We start from the raw sequence: 22,204 nt of genomic DNA on the forward strand, positions 1-22,204 counted from the left end.
GTGAGGAGCAGGATTTTGAATTCAATTCTGGATTTAACAGGAAGCCAATGAAGGGAAGCCAAAACAGGAGAAATATGCTCTCTCTTTCTAGTCCCAATTCAAGCAGCATTGTTAGAACAACGATAATAACTGACAAACACAAATGTCCTCACTCTGTGTGCCACATTTGCTGTTAGAAAGATGCAAAAACACAGAAGTTTAATTGGCTTAGAGAACTTTATATTACAATTTGAATTGACAACATCAGTGAATCAAAGGAAAGTCCAGGTTGGTACTGATATCGTGTCCTGTGCCTTTTGTGCAGAGATGGAGCAGCGGTGGAGATAGTTGGTCTGAGTAAGTCTGCAGTTCGCTGGGTGGTGGAACTTCACGCCAAGGGCCTGTTCCCATACGATGGAGTTAAATTACACAGAGATGGTATGTGACAAACTCCACTGTTTTCACATAAACGAATTCCCCATCGTCATTCACCTAAAACCAAACCACCTTATTCCAGGTAAGGAAGTGTTCATCTCGTACTCCCAGTGGAACGAGCAGCTCAGCCAGTCCTTTGAAGCTGGCTTCTGGGTGTCCGGTGACCCAGATGACCCCGATGAGAAGCACCCTGAGCTGGTGCACAAGAAAGGCATCTATAAGGACAGCTACGGCGCCTCCAGCCCCTGGTGTGACTACCAGCTCAGACCCAACTTCACTGTCGCCATGGTGGTGGTAAGCCAACCACAGCCAACGCCTCGCTGTGATCTTCAGTACTGTGTGAAAAACACTCAGTAATAATTACACGTACGTGTGTGTGTGTGTGCGTGCGTGCGTGCGTGTGTGTGTGTGCGCGTGTGTGCGCGCGTGTGTGCGCGCGCGTGTGCGTGTGTGTGCGCGCGCGTGTGTGTGTGCGTGTGTGTGTGCGCGCGCGTGTGTGTGTGTGTGTGCGTGTGTGTGTGTGTGTGCGTGTGTGTGTGTGTGCTCCAGGCTCCAGAGCTGTTCACGGTGGAGAGAGCCTGGAACGCTTTGGAGATAGCTGGGAAGAAACTGCTGGGACCACTGGGAATGAAAACCCTCGATCCTGAGTAATACATTTAAGCTTCTAACTAAACGCCGCAGCACAACGCGTGTTCAGTAACAGCAGTGAAAGACTTAAATGGCTCTTATTGTGTTGTCTCAGTGACCTGGTTTACTGTGGCGTCTATGATAACGCACTGGACAATGACAACTACAACGTGGCCAGAGGCTTCAACTACCACCAAGGACCGGTGAGTCCCACGTCTGTCACTGCAGATGGTTGAACGCAGTGCTGAACAGAACGCCAACCAGAAGAAATGTTTAAAAGTTAACTTTAATAATGCATCAGATCTCCACTGGTAGAAAAGTCAGAGACATGGACTCTGGGTAGAAAATCATCCACCTACAGGCTGCACTCAGAGGATTCACTGTCAGATTTCGGATACATTACCTATAACGTGTCACACAACCTGTTACACACTTTGTGTTTGTGCGTAGGAATGGCTGTGGCCAGTCGGGTACTTCCTGCGTGCTAAACTCTACTTTGCAAAGAAGCTGGGAGAAGACACGTACACCAAAACGGTTACCTTGGTGAAAAATGTTCTGTCACAACATTACACTCACCTGGAGAGGTAGGCCGCTCTCCCCTGTACCTCTGATGAAACGACTGCCTTTTATTGCTTTTCTTTACTAACCTGTCCCTACCTGTCCACCTCCACCAGGTCTCCATGGAAGGGTCTGCCAGAGCTGACCAATGAGAATGGCCAGCACTGTCCATTCAGCTGTGAGACCCAGGCCTGGTCTCTAGCCACTGTGCTGGAGGTCCTGTATGACCTGTAGACCTGTGCAGAGGGCCACCTGTTGCTCAGTTCATCACCAGCCAATCACAGCATCCACTCAGAAAAGTGGACGAGAGGGTCAGTGTGGATGGAATCACACTGTTTTCTTTTTTTCCAGAGGGGGGTTCTGGTAGCATTTCCAAATAAATACTGCAGTGCTTAAAGTGTTTACTAACCAGCCTTGATTGCATTTGGTTGTAGTTAAGTTTGCAAGCTAAATAAAAGATAAGGTCCCAGCAGAAAGCTGATGTAGCTCATATTTCCTATGTTTCCCATATGACCTGAATGCAGCACATTTTAAAGTCCAGCCAGTCTTTAGACTGTAGCAGCTGCTAAGTGTGGTGAACGTTAACGTGTCTGATCCTGCAGACATCCATACCAAAGACATGATCTTGGTATGGATGAAAAGCGTTTGGTAGGCGTTGACTCACAGGGTTGGTGTTAAAACCATTATGAGCCACTGTGCATTCTGTCCCCATAGCAGTTATTTTAAATAAAAAGAGAAGATGTTTTTCTTTGTGGGTCATTGCTGTTCACCAAGGCTCATGTTTGCTACTGAAATCTGCTGTGTGCTTTTATCCTACATCTGTCACAGTGTCCTGTCTCCTGACCTGCAGCAAACACCTGCTGCACGACGAGCTGTAGCAGCACTGGTAGCGTGTTAATGTTGGTGTGAGTGTAGGTTAAGTTTAGCTTCTCTATGGAACAGAAAAACCCTCCAGCCTGTACCTTTACACCTGTCATACAGGGAGTGCAGAATTATTAGGCAAGTTGTATTTTTGAGGAATAATTTTATTATTGAACAACAACCATGTTCTCAATGAACCCAAAAAGCTCATTAATATCAAAGCTGAATGTTTGTGGAAGTAGTTTTTAGTTTGTTTTTAGTTTCAGCTATTTTAGGGGGATATCTGTGTGTGCAGGTGACTATTACTGTGCATAATTATTAGGCAACTTAACAAAAAACAAATATATACCCATTTCAATTATTTATTTTTACCAGTGAAACCAATATAACATCTCCACATTCACAAATATACATTTCTGACATTCAAAAACAAAACAAAAACAAATCAGCGACCAATATAGCCACCTTTCTTTGCAAGGACACTCAAAAGCCTGCCATCCATGGATTCTGTCAGTGTTTTGATCTGTTCACCATCAACATTGCGTGCAGCAGCAACCACAGCCTCCCAGACACTGTTCAGAGAGGTGTACTGTTTTCCCTCCTTGTAAATCTCACATTTGATGATGGACCACAGGTTCTCAATGGGGTTCAGATCAGGTGAACAAGGAGGCCATGTCATTAGTTTTTCTTCTTTTATACCCTTTCTTGCCAGCCACGCTGTGGAGTACTTGGACGCGTGTGATGGAGCATTGTCCTGCATGAAAATCATGTTTTTCTTGAAGGATGCAGACTTCTTCCTGTACCACTGCTTGAAGGTGTCTTCCAGAAACTGGCAGTAGGACTGGGAGTTGAGCTTGACTCCATCCTCAACCTGAAAAGGCCCCACAAGCTCATCTTTGATGATACCAGCCCAAACCAGTACTCCACCTCCACCTTGCTGGCGTCTGAGTCGGACTGGAGCTCTCTGCCCTTTACCAATCCAGCCACGGGCCCATCCATCTGGTCCACCAAGACTCACTCTCATTTCATCAGTCCATAAAACCTTAGAAAAACCAGTCTTGAGATATTTCTTGGCCCAGTCTTGACGTTTCAGCTTGTGTGTCTTGTTCAGTGGTGGTCGTCTTTCAGCCTTTCTTACCTTGGCCATGTCTCTGAGTATTGCACACCTTGTGCTTTTGGGCACTCCAGTGATGTTGCAGCTCTGAAATATGGCCAAACTGGTGGCAAGTGGCATCTTGGCAGCTGCACGCTTGACTTTTCTCAGTTCATGGGCAGTTATTTGGCGCCTTGGTTTTTCCACACGCTTCTTGCGACCCTGTTGACTATTTTGAATGAAACGCTTGATTGTTCGATGATCACGCTTCAGAAGCTTTGCAATTTTGAGACTGCTGCATCCCTTTGCAAGATATCTCACTATTTTTGACTTTTCTGAGCCTGTCAAGTCCTTCTTCTGACCCATTTTGCCAAAGGAAAGGACGTTGCCTAATAATTATGCACACCTGATATAGGGTGTTGATGTCATTAGACCACACCCCTTCTCATTACAGAGATGCACATCACCTAATATGCTTAATTGGTAGTAGGCTTTAGAGCCTACACAGCTTGGAGTAAGACAACATGCATGAAGAGGATGATGTGGACAAAATACTCATTTGCCTAATAATTCTGCACTCCCTGTATAATACACTTCATATGATGCAGTTAGTATTTCTGTACCACCACTAAATATTCACACTCGGCAGGTAAGAAGTGAACAACAAAGGTGCTATTGAGATGCTGGTAATATCCAGTGTACACGTAAAGAATTCAAGCTACAAATATCCTTAAAACTGTAATAATGAAAAATGACAAAGTATTGAACAGTCCTGACACCATCTGAAATCTCAGTAATTAGAAAGCATTTCAAATTAATTAATATCAGCTTGTTCAGGCTCATCAAATATATATATATAATTGAATTTAAGCTCTCTTGTTACCAAGGTGTCACACAACATATATCCAGTGTTGGGAAGGTTACTTTTAAAATGTATTCCACTACAGATTACAGATTACATGCCCCAAAATGTAGTTTGTAATGTATTCTGAATACTTTGGATTACTTAATATATTATCATGCTTTTCACAACTACATGAATGTCCTATTGCTGTGTGATTTGTTACTGTTACTGAAGGTTACTCTCCACACCAACACCAACTAGATGTTTAAATCTTAATATAAATGAGTAACAGTAGGTGGACATTAGGTAAAGCTGCACTTTTTTCGTATAGAAAACTATTCCGTGCGTATATAAAACAGGTCCGCAGCTCTGAACCGTAGTAAAGGGACCTCTGGCTAATACGTCGGGCTCGTAGCTGAAAACTAGCTTTACTTTGTTGTCTGGGTCAAGTTTGCTAGCAGAGACAGAGAGAGGCGTTGAAAGGCTGCTCCAACCGAACTTATTGTTTCAGAGGAAAACACGAACACAGTGTACAGTCAAGTCTTGATAGCTTACTTACAACTGGGCTCGTCAGGCACTGACTTGGCTGCAGTGGTTATTATTATATTTACATGCTTCCAGCTCCCGTTTCTGCTCAATGACAGCTCGTACTTTTCCTTTCTCTCCCTCCCTCGCTCACAGACACATCACGGGTATGGCAGTCCATTCTCCCTGCAGCACGGACTATCACTCCCTCCAGTTAATACACGACACCACGGTTCTTCATTCACAGATGGATTTATTCTTCCGTCACACTTCTCCTCAGAAACCCCATAAAATCCACCGTCAAACTGTTATTACATAAAAGTACAGAATGACCAACATAAATATTACAAATAAACATTTAAACCCAAGTTAACAAATACGCGATAAACAAACACAGTTAACGTACCTCGCTGGCTGCACGTAACCGTGAGGGAATGAGTCCGCTTCAGGAACAACTTAACAAAAATAATTCCCAATTTCTTCTTCTTTGCAGCTTTCTTTTACTTTAAACTGCTTATTTATTCCTTCTTCTGCCTTAGTTAACTTATTAACTTAGCTTCTTGCACATGCCTTTTACTTCCCTTTACGTCACTTAAACAAACTGACATAATTTACATTTATGGCAGTTAAACGGACTACACTGCCCATCAGGCTGCATGCTTTAGCGCTATGCCTGTAACACTCTGCCTGTTGCCTTCATATTAAATCATTTAAAATATATATTTCTTCACGTCATTATGAGACGCAAGATTGAGACACAGACATTAGAGCCAATTAATCCATGTTTTGTTTGGGTTTCCACCGGCGTGGAAACCAAAAATAGAGCGGGGACAGCCGAACATATCAAACAGGACAAGACCGCCGTGTAATCCATTTATTTCAACAAAGTAACTGTATTCTGAATACCACCTAACGGTAACTGTAACGGAATACAGTTACTCATATTTTGTATTTTAAATACTTAACGGTGGTACATGTATTCCATTACTCCCAACACTGCATATATAAGTTGGTTTATAATAGTTTGACCACAGTGCACACCTAAACAGAGGTCCACTGAATAAATGCTGGAACCCCAAGAATGTAACTGAAACGTATGTGTTGTTCACACAATGGCAGTGCTGAATAAACTGTTGACCTTAGTGCTCTCACCTCTGTGTATGTGTGGCTATGTACAGCTCTTCTCTTCAATTCAATGTTATTTACACAGCACCAAATCACAACAGCAGTCGCCTCAAGGCGCTTTATATTGTAAGGTCGACCCTACAGTAATACATACAGAGGAAAAACCCAACAATCATATGACCCCTATGAGCAGCACTTTGGCGACAGTGGGAAGGAAAAACTCCCTTTTAACAGGAAGAAACCTCCAGCAGAACCAGGCTCAGGGAGGGGCGGGGCCATCTGCTGTGATTGGTTGGGGTGAGAGAAGGAAGACAGGATAAAGACATGCTGTGGAAGAGAGACAGAGGTTAATAACAGATATGATTCAATGCAGAGAGGTCTGTTAACACATAGTGAGTGAAGAAGAAACACCCAGTGCATCATGTGAATCCCTGGCAGCCTACGTCTATTGCAGCATAACTAAGGGGGGATTCAGGGTCACCTGGTCCAGCCCTAACTATATGCTTTAGCAAAAAGGAAAGTTTGAAGCCTAATCTTGAAAGTAGAGATAGTGTCTGTCTCCTGAATCCAAACTGGAAGCTGGTTCCACAGAAGAGGGGCCTGAAAACTGAAGGCTCTGCCTCCCATTCTACTTATAAATACTCTAGGAACAACAAGTAGGCCTGCAGAGCGAGAGCGAAATGCTCTAATAGGGTGATATGGTACTACAAGGTCATTAAGATAAGATGGGGCCTGATTATTTAAGACCTTGTATGTGAGGGGCAGGATTTTGAATTCTGGATTTAACAGGAAGCCAATGAAGGGACACTGCAGACATAGAGGACAGCTACAAGTACCTGGGGATCCCACAGGCAAATGGGAACCATGAAGAGGTCGCTAGGAAAGCTCCAACCACCAAGTATCTGCAGAGGGTCAGGCAGGTCCTGAGGAGTCAGCTGAACGGTAAGAACAAGATCCGGGCTACCAACACCTACGCCCTGCCCATGATCAGGTACCCTGCTGGGATAAGTTGAGCAAAGGAGGAGATAGAAGCCACTGATATCAAGACTCCTGACCATGCATGGAGGGTTTTTCCCCAAGTCCAGCACCCTGAGGCTGTACGCTAAGCAGAAGGAAGGAGGCCGGGAACTGGTGAGTGTCAGCAACACAGTCCAGGATGAGATAATGAACATCCACGAATACATCAGGAAGATGGCCCCAACTGACCGCGTGCTCAGTGAATACCTCAGGCAGCAGACCCCAGGTGCAGGCTGTGTAAAGATGCCCCAGAGACAATCCAGCACATAACAGCAGGGTGCAAGATGCTAGCAGGCAAGGCATACATGGAACGCCATAACCAAGTGGCCGGCATAGTGTACAGGAACATCTGTGCCGAGTATAACCTGGAAGTCCCGAGGTCACAATGGGAGATGCCCCCAAGGGTGGTGGAGAATGACCGAGCTAAGATCCTGTGGGACTTCCAGATACAGACGGACAAAATGGTGGTGGCTAACCAACCGGACATAGTGGTGGTAGACAAACAGAAGAAGACGGCCGTAGTGATCGATGTAGCGGTTCCGAATGACAGCAACATCAGGAAGAAGGAACACGAGAAGCTGGAGAAATACCAAGGGCTCAGCTGATCACACTCAGCTGTCCCGTCCTGAGGTTTTGATAAAGAGGGTACAGAGCGTGTTATGGTTCAAAATATTGGGGATGGAGACAAGAGAAAAACCAAAATAACAACACTGGTCCGGCCGGGTTGAGTCAAACGATGATTTTAATGGTCACACACGTGGGAGATGGAAACTGAATGCAGACAGCCTCTGATCTCAAAATGGTGGAGGATTACTCAAACTCTTATAGCTTCTGGTGCCCCCACCTTATCATAAAAGCCTAAACATTCACATGCTTTTCTCTCACACGGCGCCTAAGCTACGACCTTGGCTCCCCGTTTATCTGCTCCTGCTGAGATGGGGCAGAAAACTCCAGCATGCTCTGTTCTCTTCTAATCAGACAAATAAGGCGATGACTTTCTGCAAACAGTATTTCTTATAACATCATAAAACAATATCATTCATCCACAATAAATCAGCAGTCTAATGTAATGCAAATCAGTTTAACGAATGCAATAGTTATCAGCTTCTTCTAATTCAGGAGAATACTGCAAACTAAAACTACATAATAATTCACAATCTTTAACTAGGGGTATAACATGGCATAAAATAATATTATAATCTAACAATTCCCCCTGATGAGCTCGTTAGAATAATGAGCTCACCAACACCCTATAATCCAGTGTGGCCGGGTTCATCTCTTCTCACTCCTGAGGTCCTTTGTCCCCCTGATGGGTGAACCATATGTGAGATGACCTCTGTGTTTGCGCAGTTCAGATGCAAGAAAAACTATTATTCCAACAATAGCAGGTACAGATGACACTCCCCAGTTCTCCCACAGCTTTATTTGGTGCTACCTTATACCCTTCAGACGTACTCAGACTAGAACCTCTGTCCGAGGAGCTTTTAGCCTTTATTTTATTGCTGCAGCTACCAGTGTCGTCCAGTTGGGTGATCCTATGCTCTTCTTTCTTCAACCTCAGGGGTTAGACAACCCTTCAGTCGTGGCACAGATCAGGGGATTATTCTGCCTCGATTTCAAACAACGATCTGTGTATCCTCAGGTCCTGTGTGTCCTCCAGAAAAAGATCAGGAAGGCGTCCCCCTTTTGCCCAAGAGCCTTTCGAACCTCGTTGGTCTGGTGTTCCCGGATTTCCGCCAACCCCTTCATGGTTATTGCTGTGTTTATGGGATCCATCCTTTTGAGGTGACTACCCGGAGCCCAAACGCCATCACCCTTGGACCCAGTTGGTGTCTCGGCAGTCACCGTATCTATCTCTGCTGCCAAGGATCCTCGTATCTCTGTGACCTCGTCTGGTGTCTGTTCCTTTCTCTGTAAGAGACAGAAAACCAAAACACCCCTCTTCCTAACCCTAATAATCTAATGTTGTTATCTACTGACCTTCTAGTGTTTCAAAATTGGTCTAAAACATTCAGAATGTCCCAGGGACTTATTCTAATCATATCCTATGTGTGTGTAAGCGTGTATGCATTTAGCCCTCTGCACTCAAAGTCAATACCTACAATATATCAGTCCGGACCATCACGCCGAACGAAGCTTATGACCTTCAAAAGACCAAGTGCCAACTCATTATAAGCACATTTGCAAGGTGTGTCTAAAAATTATTAATTTGTCTAATTAATTCAGTTCATTTCAATGATTAATGCCTAAACATGGAAATAATGATTTATGCTTCTCACTGATCCTCTACAGAAAGTCCGGAAACTTCTCGGACCGCTATTAGCTTAAGCTTTACCATTCCTAAGTTATTAAAGACACAAATGAAGTTATAAAAATGTTCAAATAATCCTTGTTTGATGTTAAAGCTCAACTTTCCCCCCTTTTTTGACACATTCCCATGTGTCAAATCAACGGAGCTAGACCATTCAAAGAAAAGGTTAGGCAGCTACAAGGTTTCCCAGATTGTTAAGGTGATCTGTGTGTGATGTTCTGACTCAGGTATTTAATATTTTAATAAATGTCGTTTAATCAACTGCCACTATTTAGAACTTAGCTTAAAGACATAATTGAATAAAAGATCACAAAGAATAACATGATATCAATGTTATGTAAGCGCGTTCGGCCCTCTATGCTCGAAGCCTTTTCCCTCAATAGATCAGTCAGACATTCGCGCTGACTGTAGCTTTTAACCCTTATTAACTTGAGCACAACTCTACAATGAGCAACAAACTGCAATATGTATAAAAATTATCATGGTTACACCTGCAAAGAAAGATTATATCATTATCCTAACACCTGTAAATAGAAGATTAATCAGAGGTTATAACAATCACAGGAACACAGATGTTAGTATAAGGTCAAAAGCTTCAATAAATGATGATCAATGCAATGCTTGTTGCATGATTCTCATACAATAATAACAGTAAAACACCCCCTTTTATCCCGTTTAACTTGACACATAAACGTTCATAGATGGCTCTCTTAAATTTGACCTTCCCCTGGTTTTTCCTTCACTGACCACAGCAGGGGAAACTCTGCTATGAGTCAGCCATGAATGCAGCTCACCTAATTCATCACTGAGCCCCACCGTCACTGGCGTCTGACAGGGTGGCGCTGCACACTCTTCCTTTAATGTGTCTATTTTCAATCTGTTAATTAGAGTGCTTAAACATGAAGCAGACTACGTCCACCACAAGTCAATACAGCTGTAAATGTGGCCAATTTTCAATCTATTATCAGTGAATAACAACAGATAGCTTTTATTTTATGAATGCTTTCAGTCAACCACTCACCCAGAGGATCTCCAATCCCAGGAAATTCCTTCTCCTCATTTAATGAGTCTGTCCTCCTTCCATGCCCTGGTAACTGGTCTATCCAGAGCCATATGATCTCAAACTATACATACAACAAGCCAAACCACACCTTGGTCACACCAACCCTTTTCCGCCCTGAAGATGTTCAACGCCATCTTAGTCTGGACTGCCTAAGGTGACTTTAACGCTGACTGTTCCGACAATCCATTTTATAACGTTTCCTGGTCAGATTTTGCGAATCTCTGCACCAGGGTTTTAAACATTTTGCCATTTTCATTTGTTTTTATTTTTATTTAGCTTCGACTCCAGATTGTCAATTTTTTACCAGTTGTAATTAGTTTTTACCAATTCTTTGCTAGTTTAGTCTAGTTTTTATTTTCTGAAAATCCTTAGTTTCAGTTTAGTTTTGATTAGCGCCAGTTATAGTTTTAGTTTTGTTTTGCAAAAATTAAAAATTGTCACCAAATCCCAGTTCCATTATATCAATCATGCTCCTCTGCTTATCCTTGGGTATTAAGATTATTAACTCTTGCTGCACCAGGTGTTCCTAATTTTGGTTCAAGTTAATTGATAGACTTTTTGAAGGCGATTGTTTCACACATTTATTTAGATGTCCCAGTCCTGTTGTCTCGGGATGCATCACGCTGCCTTATCTGGGGTTAGCTGTTTTCTGGGGATGCGGGTTGAGTGGGGGAGCTCTTCAAGATAAGCTAGGTTAACCTTCTTGTGTGAGCTTTTCAAGTGCACTTCAAGGTTTGTGGGATTTTTAGTTTTATAAATGTCCCTCATAACCCCCTGATGACCCAGTAATTCATTTTTGCGCACTGTAGTACACATTTAGTTTTTGCTTGTAGCTCTCATACTCTACTTGCCACTCCTCTAAGTCCTGATGTTTCTTAGAGAGGAAAACAGTACCTTTAACATTATATCACATGTGTGGGGGTGTGGCCTTGCCAATTGTTTTCCCCACCTTTTCAAAATGGCTGGCGTGCCCACCAGCACATTTTATGGAAGAAAGAAAGGTAAGCTTGATATTTACATTTAAAATGTTTTGTTAAACTCAGATTTTTATTTTATTCAAAAATAAACATCTAGTAAATAATTTAAGGGGTCTTTAAGAATTAGGCTTATTTAGTTTCACAGAGAACATGACTAATTTATTAATGTGTACTCTAGTGCACGTTGGGACTTTTTACTTGTATTTATTTCACTTTTTCCTAGTAGACAACTCTTTAACAAAGGCGGAGAGAATTCTCAACAGAATAATTGAGCGAGATTCAAACAGAGATTTTTCAGAAGATGAGAGTCATGTGAGCCAGATAGGAGAGGGTGAGAACCCAGGAGGAGCCACACAAAGATTATCGAGATGCAGTGGCAGATGTAATAGAGAAAAACACAGGGCCACCTGAAATCTGTCGTCCTATCTGGTCCAAAACCAACATGTAGGAGAATCTGGAATTTTTGATTTTGAGTTAAAAATAAAATATGGGTAAAATGCAGAAATGTTTTCCAGTAAAGTAAAAAATAAGAGTCGCATTTATAAATGAATCCATGACACCTAATTGTTTCTACAAGATCACATCGTTGCTAAAAGTTATCAGTGATCTCAATGTGCGAAAAGAATTCACCGTATCTGGAGTTCAAGCTCCTCTTGGCTGAGAAACCAGGGACAAACATGTGAACAAGACCTGAATAATACCAGTAGTGAAAAGTTCTCTCCAAAGATCAAGAAAAGGAGGCCCAATCAGATGAGAGTGCAGAAAAATATGGTTCACTCCACTTGCCTGAAATGGTTAACGGTCCAAGGCATTTCAGTTGTAGAATAGTTGGGTGCAACAGTAAAACATATGTGAGATGTGGGAAGTGCCAAATGTTCCTTTGTGTCTCCCAATAAAAATATCACAGTACTTCCTCAGATATCATAAATGAATTGACTTTTGTGAAATAGAAAGCCCAGTGCAATCACTGATCTACATTTTTTGATATTATTATATAAATAAGTTTTAATCTCCTGCTTACAAAACTTTCCGTTAACGCAAATGTTTTTCCACTTCTAGTTTTCGTTATTTCATTTGTTGTCTTTAATAATACCGTAATAACCTTGCTCTACACACTGGAATAAACATAATCAACATGATCAACATTTCACTGCGTATCAATTCACCATATTATCGATTCAAGTGCTCCATCCTTATGTGGTTTGTGACATTATGTTTATCTAAACCTCCACTCTGTCTCTAAATGTTTGAAGAATTTTTCAAGTTCAGGGTCAAATTTTGAGAATTTTGACCATAAGTGAAAGTTATGGCGTTATCACCCCCTTTGGGGCTTACCTTTCCCAGTTTTGATGATATTCCTCCCCATTCTCTATTCTTTGCAAGTACCCCTTTTTCGGTGACGAGAAACTGTTGCTGTGGTCAAGCGGGTGCTGTAAAAACAAAAGCTCAGGACAGAACAGTCACCAGTCATGTACTTCATTCAAAATTAGCATATATTGAACTTCATATTGACCCTTTGAGTGTAATGGTACATTTTAATTTGAATTTCTCAAAGCTAAACACAATATTTTACTTTACCTTACTCTTGTTCTTGTGCAGCACCACCCCTGTCGGTTCTATCTTACTTTTAAATTGCTGACTATTTCAAGAAAGCACCCAAAAGGCGGGGACCAGTGTTTATCATTACATATCTCTATTTTGCGTGTGACAAGTCTATCATTCCCCTGTTATTCATAGACCTCGGTAGAGGGTTTTGTTTTGTTTTGTTTTTTACCTCTATAAAAGTTAATTGACTCTCTACAGTAACCCACTATGGTTAATAATAACATGTTCAGTCATGAGTGGAATCAAACCTTTTCTTCACTTTAGCATTTAACATTCTCAACCATATAATATGATACATTAATCGAAATACAGCTACTAAAACACAATTTTCTTAATGTAAACATCAGTAACTCAAAATTAGCAACCAAAGGGTTAAGTCTGCAGTTCACACTCCTGTGCAGCTACAGCCTCCCCCCTTAGTCTCTGTCAACCTTCTGTTCTTGCAAAAACAAAACAAAGCAAGACAAAACATCCACCCTTCTTTTACAGGCTGGGCGAATTGTTTATGGACATTTACTAATCCTAAAGTCGGTACCGTTTTTGTCTCAGTATCAAGTCAGTTAAAACTTTTAGTCGTCAGTCCATCACAGTCCAGTCACATGCATACATCCACACACATTCATTCCAGATATTGCTGATAATGGGGTCTCACGCGCAACCTATCCGAGCCTCCATCACCAGCAAGATGACGTCATCATTTTAAAGGAAACAGTTCCTTGTTTGTTATTTTTTCTTTGGACTGGATTGACTCGCTGCAATCCTTTTAGGCTCAGGACTTCTCATTCGATCAGTGTCCCATGTAAGTGAATTTCTCCCCAGCCCATTATAATCATGGAGAAAAACACTTTGCCACTGTTTTCAGTAAGAATATTTTATAGCGCTTTAAAGTTCAATCTCTCAGACCTGGATTAAGGAGCCGATTTGTTAAATCAGGAGCTCACAAAATACCAAAAATATCACCACCGGTGGATCACACCTCTCAGACGTTCTTATCTCAGTGCACTGTAACGAAAGCAAAAACAAACGTAACCAATAAAACACTCATATAATAACAGATACTGGGGCCCATTGCAAACATGTTCAAACATAAAACCATCCTTCTCTCTCTTACAGAAGGAAAACAATCCAAACCTCACTGATAGAATCATCCTAGTGTCAAACAAAACCCAAAGATCAACCAAAACTCCACACACTATATTGTGTAGGCATACAGTTACTGAAACTCCTTTTCTGCACCAACGAAAACATGTTGGATTTACTTGACTCAATAGTGGACACTGGTTACACACAGACGCTTTGCTTTGGCAGAAACTTAAACAACTAAGTTAAATCAACACAACCTTTTCATATTCTCTCCGAAATAAAACTCACACCGTTCATTCATCATTTTCACTCTGTACCACTGCTCCTTGTTAGCAGTGTTGGGGAGTAACGGAATACATGTACCGCCGTTACGTATTTAAAATACAAAATATGAGTAACTGTATTCCGTTACAGTTACCGTTTAAAAAGGTGGTATTCAGAATACAGTTACTTTGTTGAAATAAATGGATTACACTGCGGTACTTTCCTGTTTCATGTTGTCGCGGGTCAGGACTGTTTGGGTTTTGTTTGACAGCTACGTTCTGTTGTTCCAGGCGGCAGCGTTATGGTTGCCATGGTTACAGGGCGACGCTCTCTCTCTGCGTGTTTCCTGGGTGAGAGAGCGCCTTTTCGTTGTTGTTGTTGTTGTGCTAAGCTAACAGGCAGAATGCTACAAGCATAGCTCTAAAGAATGTAGCATCATGGGCAGTGTAGTCCGTGTTGCAGGGAGAATGGACTGCCATACACGTTATGGGTCTGTGAGCGCGAGGAGGGAGAAAAAGGGGAGTGGAAAGGTACGAGTTGTCATTGAGAAAAAACGGGAGCTGGAAGCATGTAAATATAATAATAACCACTGCAGCCAAGAAGAGTGCCTGACGAGCCCAGTTGTAAGTAAGCTATTAAGACTCGACTGTACACCGTGTTCGTGTTTTCCTCCGAAACAATAAGTTCCGTTGGAGCAGTCTTTCAACGCCTCTCTCTGTCTCTCGCAAGAAAAGTTGACCCACACAACAAAGTAAAGCTATTTTTCGGCTACGAGCCGACAGGGACCCCGCCGTATTAGTCAGAGGTCCCTTTACTACAGTTCGGAGTCGCGGACCTTCAGTAATAGTAATAAATCACACAGCAATAGTACATTCACGTTGTTGTAAAAAGCATGATAATATATTAAGTAATCCAAAGTATTCAGAATACGTTACTGTCATTGAGTAACGTAACGGAATACATTACAGAATACATTTTGGGGCATGTATTCTGTATTCTGTAATGGAATACATTTTAAAAGTAACCTTCCCAACACTGCTTGTTAGGCTGTGTGAAGCACAGTAAACAATTCAGTGGAGGCCTTGAGCCATAAACAGACATCACGCACACACATTATTTTCATTACCAAACTGCAATAGACCTTGTCCCCTAAATCTACAAATGCCCTCTGGGTGACATGAAATGCATTTAACCAATAAATAATTGATGGGTTCTTGTTGTTATAACAGACTCCGTATTTGAATGTTAGTGTGCAGCATTTGTTAGTAAAGCATTCTTCATTGCATCAGCGTGTGTGTGTGTATCACTTCTCAGTGAATTGAATCAGCATTTCGATTTGTGCATGTGTGTGTGTCATTTCCCCCTCAATCGACGAATGCGTATGTGTGTTTGTGTGGGTGTTTGTGTTCATCACTTTCCTGTTGTGGTGTTCTGGGTAAACCACGGCCTAACGCGTGCCCTTGGGTCCTGCCCTCCTCCATTTCAGTCTGTTTACATCCATCGGTTCTGCTGCTCAAAGTTCTGTCCCTACTGGTTCTGGCCCCAATTGGGGCAGTCCTTTTCTCCAGTGTCCTGCATCTTCTCCTTGTTCCGCTCCTCCTTAACTTGACCCTTTTTCTTCTGTAGCTCCGTCAGGGTTTTGATACGCAGCTCAACCGTCTGGATGTCCGTGCCAAGCTTCAGTCTACGCTGTTGCTCCAGCTCTTCCTCTGTCTCTCCCAGCTAGGTCAAGATTTTGTTCATGTCAGAGTTCAGCTGCTGCCACTGCTGCTCGTTCTGCTTTTTTTCTCATCTCCTTGCTGAGGTCCTGAGCCTGCCGGAGCTTCCACTTCCTGAGCTGCTGGGATCTGCTAGTCGCCCATCAGTCACAGATATCCCATGTATGAGGAGTCCGTTTCTGTGCTTGCAGAAGTGCGGCTGCTGTCCGTTTGTTGCAGGTGGAAACAGCTGACATCCAGAGGGTGTATATGAGAGTCTGCAGCAGCAACCTCCCCAGTGGAAGACCTCAGTGTTTGTTCTGTTAGTTTAACAAAGGCCTCAGGGCTCTCTGGGATCACTACATCTGACAAGCCTGAGGCAGGGCGCCGAAGGAAGTCTCCCTCCTCACTCTGGTGCTCTCTGGGATCCCCACTTGCACTTTCAAGCCCACGGCTCAGGTCGTAGTCGTGGTCCCATTCCAGGGGAATGGAGTCCATGTTTGCTGGGGTGTCTCGGCTCGAGCGTTCAGTCCGGCTCTGGGCAGCCAAGGAAGCTGAGCGACCGGAGGACGGCAGAGGCGACAGGAAGCCATCCCCCTAACGTTCACTCCACAGCAGACTGGACAAATCACAATGCTCATCTGGCTCCAGCAAGCTCCGGCCTGATTTCAAGTCCTGTGTCTGGGACTCCAAGCCTGATGGGTTCGATTATCAGCCAGCTCCTCTTGAGCCATGCTCAGTCTCTGCTCTGATGCCTTGAGCTCTTACTGAGGGCAGAAACCTCAGAGTCTTTTCCATACACATCAGATTGAAGTCCATTGATGTTTCCCTTGCTTTGCTCCACGGCCTTCTGCAGCTCTGCTGTTCGAGTCTTCTTAGAGGTCAGCTCCTGGCCGAGCCCCGACACCTGTGCCTTCAGCTTATTTTCTCCTGGTGCTTTTGTCCATTCTGAGGTGCCTCCTGACCTCAGTTACTCCTCCTGTCTCTGGCACGCCCTTTTTACTGCCCGATGATCAGTGTTGGTCCGTCACTGTCCTGCACAGCTTTGATGCAGAGTGGTTAAGGTCAGCATTGTCTTTCTCGGCCTCACTTTTCCTCCGGGCTTAATGGGCGTCTCCTCACAGCTCTGTCAGCTGAAGCTGTCTGGAAATCTCCCCCGTGTAGTGAAACGGGCCTTGGATTTAACGCTCTCCGTCTCCGCTGCATAAGATCGTTTTCCTGCAGCGCTGTTGACATCTTCAAGTTGTTGTTGTGGGTCCAGCTGCTATAGCATTTGGTCAGGGTCACATCAAAGATGGTGGAGGAGAGAGCAAAGATGGTAGGGAGGGGGAGCAGGAGTCCAGGGTCAGCCTCGGCTTTCTGGGCCAACAAAGCAGCCTGTAATCAAACATAAAGAGAAAAAACAAAACAAAAACAAAACAAAACAGAACGAAAATAATGATGTTGTGTTGGCTGTGTCATTCAGAGAGGGGAGAAACACCGGGGCCAGGCCCTGTGTCAGCCTTCTCTCCCCCTTTTTTTGTTTTTTCTCACCATATAATCCTCTCATAACCCACCAAGCTGACAGGACAGCACAGGTACATGTTAAAATTCTTAAGATTTTGTTTAAAAGTTCAAAAATGGAATTTTTTTTCATTCAGTAATCACTTGTATTAATCAATCAGAAGAAAACATGTCACAATTTGACTTTCCTAACCACTAAATTTGTCGTGCCTTCACTGGTTGGTCATACCAGTGTCTTCTTTTTTTTTTTTTTTTTTTTGAAGTTAAATTGTTGTCCTGCAACCCAGAGAGTTTATTTGTTAGTAGTGGATAACTTTATTGTTTAACGGCGGGTGTATGTTAAGTTTCACTGCTTTAAACTTGCTGGAAAATCTTCACGTGTTCATGGGTGTAAGCTGTTTCTTCATTGCGTGTATGTTAGAGCTGGGCGATAGAACGATAACGATATGTATCGCGATATAACTTTTACTCGATAGAGAAATTAAGCTATCGCGATAGACCTCGCCGCTCTTGTCCTCAAAAAAAAAAAAAAAAAGGTCAGCCAATCCAAATTAAGTAGCGCAGAGCCGAACCAATCACAGCCGCAGCGTCACGTCGGGTGACTTGTTACGTACAGCACAAGTGCCAAGCCGCACGTGTGTTTGTTTGGGAAGCAGCCAGCGGGTAATGGAGCCAGCGCGTAATGGAGGAAATGAGTGTGCCGACTAGAAAAATCAACCGAGCGTGACCGAAGAGAAAACAGATGATGGTTCCAACGCCGGAGAGATTGTCGAACGGAAGAGCCATAGAAGCTCCGTAGTGTGAAGGTATTTCAGCTATTTCAAGTCTGACAAAAAACAGAGTAGCGTGCACTGTAAATTGTGCCGAAAGCAAGTCTGGAAATACAATAAACTGGTGCATGCGTCACACTGTGTGCCACGTTATTGTTTCGGTGAAATGAATTTCTACAATACTGTTAATTCTACTCTCTACAGTGTTTAAATGCTTACATATACACACAGTTACTGTCCCTCCACACATACGACTCGGTTCTGCTTCTATGCCCCAGCTTTGTTTACTTTTTCCCACCGAGGCTTCTAGACTTCTGATTGGCCAACATTTCGGCACAGTTAGGAATCTAGCGCCACCTGCTGCTTTGGCATGTTCATAGCAGCGTTTTCCTTCATTTCTGCCTTTATGTGTGGACGGGATTATTTTTTAAAACGAAAATGGAAAAATCTCCGTTTTCAAAAATACCCGTGTACGTGTGGACGTAGCCTCAGTCTCTGACTGGAAGCGCTGATTCGTCATTCGGCTTTTGTCAGACTAAAGTAACTGTTAAAACTGTTTGAAAAGCTCAGCTATACAACAAGGAGAGATTGAGAATTTCCTTTTAGTTCTCAGTTTATTTGATATTGACAAAAGTTAGTCAGTTTTGTCTGTTATTCTGTAAAACAAACTAAGATTTATTTTTAGAATTAATATTTTGTTTCTAAGTGGAATTGACAATTTAGTCTGTTTTGTTTGTTCTATTTTGAAACTTAAACGCTTTAGTGGCTGCCTTTTGTGTAGTTTGCAATATTTGCCTTTATCTATCTGAAAAAGTCTCATGTTCCTTAAGTACATCTACCCTGTTGAACTTATTATGGGAAATAAATATTTAAAAACAAGCTGCTGATTATTTCACATTTTACTTGTGAGCAACGGCACATTTAAATCTTACAAATATAGTTATTTGGCTTATATCGTGATAGATATCGTTATCGCCTGAAATGAAAAAAACATATCGTGATATGAAAAAATCTCATATCGCCCAGCTCTAGTGTATGTGTGTTTGTAGGTGGGTTAATTTAACCTTTTGTGTGCTCGTGGGGGGCAGTTGGTTCAGGCCCGTAGCCACCTGTATCAACACACTAAGAGATTTATTTAATATCATTTTCATCACAATCTTACTCTGCCGGCTGAAGTGCCGGCAGAGTAAGATTGTGATTAAGATTGTGATTAAGTTTAAGATTGTGATTAAGACCGGTTGAAGATTAAGATTAAGATTAAGAAGTTAAGATTAAGATTAAGACCGGCACTTCAGCCGGTCTTAATCTTAATCTTAACTTCTTAACTGCTGAGATGGGGCAGAAAACTCCAGCATGCTCTGTTCTCTTCTAATCAGACAAATAAGGCGATGACTTTCTGCAAACAGTATTTCTTATAACATCATAAAACAATATCATTCATCCACAATAAATCAGCAGTCTAATGTAATGCAAATCAGTTTAACGAATGCAATAGTTATCAGCTTCTTCTAATTCAGGAGAATAATGCAAACTAAAACTACATAATAATTCACAATCTTTAGTTAGGGGTATAACAGGGCATAAAATAATATTATAATCTAACAAGCGCTACAACCACTCAAAGTCCCTTAGTCAAGGTTGACCTATAGGACGTCACTGCCATCAGGGTAGAAATGTTTTACTACAGGATAAAGGATCACTAGACCCAAACCATGGCAGTAAAATCCAGTCCACAAGATTCCTTATGGATTTCACATAATGTGTCATGTTTGTAGATTAGTAAAGAGAACCCTGAGCCTGGTTCTGCTGAAGGTTTCTTCCTGTTAAAAGGGAGTTTTTCCTTCCCACTGTCATGAAAGTGCTGCTCACAGGGGGTCATATGATTGTTGGGTTTTCCTCGCTATTAGGGTCTTTAACTTACATAAACCGCCTTGGGGCGACTGTTGTGGTTTTGCACTGTATAAATAAAACTTAATTGAATATTTGTATCTGATGTCTCATCTATGAAAATCCAATGTTATGACTGTTTGTCTTTTATTTTGTGAGGATATCTGTTAACTATCTACCTTTCCAACCACAATCATGGATAATGTTAATGCACAAAAAGGGCTCTGTGAGGGGCTCGGCTGCAGCAGTGGAGCAGAGGAGGCTGGGCCCTGAGATTTCACCTATAGAACGTTGATGTTAATTGTGAAGGTCATGAAGGGTGAAACTGATCTAACGATTAACTGTGACACACATCCACACAGAGGGTCAGATCACGTCTTCACGTCTGTTTCTTTTATTCACACACACATACCACCTAGCTTGAATTACCACCTTTAAGCTGCACACCACTAAAGTTTAAGCTCGTTCCTTCTATTTCACAACTACACCTTGGTATCCAACAGCATCGCTAAATGCAAGGGTCAGTCCGACTACAAAGAAGCAGTGGGTCAACACACAAACACTCACCTTTAATTCTTTCAGTGGGATACAGTACAAACAGTCAGAGCAGCAGCAGCTCTGAGGCAGTGTAACATCAGGTAAACAAACAGTGTACTACGCAGACGAGAGTTTGGCCCGGGCAGTTTTCACTGGCAGCAGCGTGTTCCTGCTGCTCTGTTTGCACGGCTGGCGTGTTGTCCTTCAGCTGCTGCAGGTTGAAAAGCCCACAGAAGTCACAATTGTTTCTTGACTCCTTACCAGTAAACTTGTACCAGCTTTCCCAGAGCCATCTTATTTACAGAGGACGACCCCGGCTGCAAGCTAAAGAATCATTTTGTGCAACGGCAACTCATTACTACCAGCTAGGAAACGATCTTTAGAGATGCTGCAGTGAAAACGCAGTTTTCAGTTAGATGTCGCTTGACAATAGTTCCAAAGGCACATTAATCCCATTAAAAGGCACGTTACAATGTTATATACAACGTGAAGCACTGTGAGGCGACTTTATGATTTGATGCTGTATAGATAAACTCAGTTAATACTTTGGATTCTTTCATTTAAATGGAAACACAATGAGCTGTTTTTTTTTCTGTGCTGTGTCCAGGTTCACTTTGAATATCAGCTGTGTTTCCATTTGAAGGGCTGAAAATATTGTTCAAATGCAGTTCGATTTGAAGACGTAAGCGGCGGTATGGACACGACAGGTGACATTACGGTAGCCGTGCTGTGCGGGGAGGACGAGGAGCTGCGTTCCATGCTGGCAGCAGGAGGACAACCTGCCCAAACTCCCCGTTTGTGTACATTAAGGACAGGGCCGAGTTTCCCCGCCTGTCTCAGTCTGCTGCCACAGTGACGACCGTCGCTTTAGGCTCTGACGTGTTTACATACAGCTTCTTTAGCACCGTAGAAATGACACATTTGTTATCTGGAGCGATGAACACAGAAAGAACTGTTTCCTCCTCATCACCCAGCTCCGCCCCCTAAAGCTAGTCTATCTTCACATTGTCTGAGTTGGAGGTTGTGACTAAACTAGTACCACAGTCAGTGATATAGTTCAGAAAGGATGCTGGGAGAAGACCTCGTACTGGTATACTTCCCACAATGATAAGGAGAGAATCATACAGTGACCATAAGTTGACCTTTGACATCAATGATTGGATAAAAGTAATCAGGTTATGTTGATGTACTGCGGCGAGCAGCGAGCTTTGTGTAGCACCAATAAAAGCGTGACCTTTGGTAACAGTGGCTGATGCTGAGGTGAGAGGTTACAGCGAAGGCTTCAGGGTCTGGGTGCCTTACAGGACTGGCAGCAGGCTTTCCTGTAGTACCAGTGGGAACACAGCTTCACCTTGAGAACCAGGGCGCAGTTGGCTGTTGCTTTGTCCTGGCAGAAGTCTGCTCCTTGTGATGCTGCAGGATAAACACACACATAACAAAGCT

General features: G+C 42.7%; 2 protein-coding genes across 7 annotated transcripts in view; one reads left to right on the forward strand and one right to left on the reverse strand.

Moving 5' to 3' along the window:
* Positions 1-6,073, forward strand: part of LOC146554463 (glycogen debranching enzyme-like) — a 41,613-nt gene extending 35,540 nt beyond the window's left edge. For all 3 annotated transcript variants that reach the window (XM_085254788.1, XM_085254786.1, XM_085254787.1), the window contains exons 30-35: positions 305-417; positions 497-708; positions 964-1,061; positions 1,157-1,244; positions 1,492-1,625; positions 1,716-6,073. In XM_085254788.1, the coding sequence (XP_085110914.1) occupies positions 305-417; positions 497-708; positions 964-1,061; positions 1,157-1,244; positions 1,492-1,625; positions 1,716-1,833 (763 nt within the window). In that variant the 3' untranslated portion in view covers positions 1,834-6,073. The remainder of the gene's footprint in view (positions 1-304; positions 418-496; positions 709-963; positions 1,062-1,156; positions 1,245-1,491; positions 1,626-1,715) is intronic.
* Positions 5,417-22,204, reverse strand: part of LOC146554464 (ADAMTS-like protein 2) — a 63,180-nt gene continuing 46,392 nt past the window's right edge. For 3 of the 4 annotated variants that reach the window (XM_085254791.1, XM_085254789.1, XM_085254792.1), the window contains one exon: positions 20,779-22,174. In XM_085254791.1, the coding sequence (XP_085110917.1) occupies positions 22,044-22,174 (131 nt within the window). In that variant the 3' untranslated portion in view covers positions 20,779-22,043. Of the gene's footprint in view, positions 17,442-20,778; positions 22,175-22,204 lie in introns of those variants that run through there. The other variant, XM_085254790.1, reaches the window with a different exon arrangement.

The sequence above is a fragment of the Mchenga conophoros genome, linkage group LG18 (assembly GCF_057382185.1).
Source record: "Mchenga conophoros isolate Kocher_MC1m ecotype Shallow Benthic linkage group LG18, M_conophoros_male_GT1.1, whole genome shotgun sequence".
In the NCBI taxonomy this organism is placed as follows: Eukaryota; Metazoa; Chordata; class Actinopteri; order Cichliformes; family Cichlidae; genus Mchenga; species Mchenga conophoros.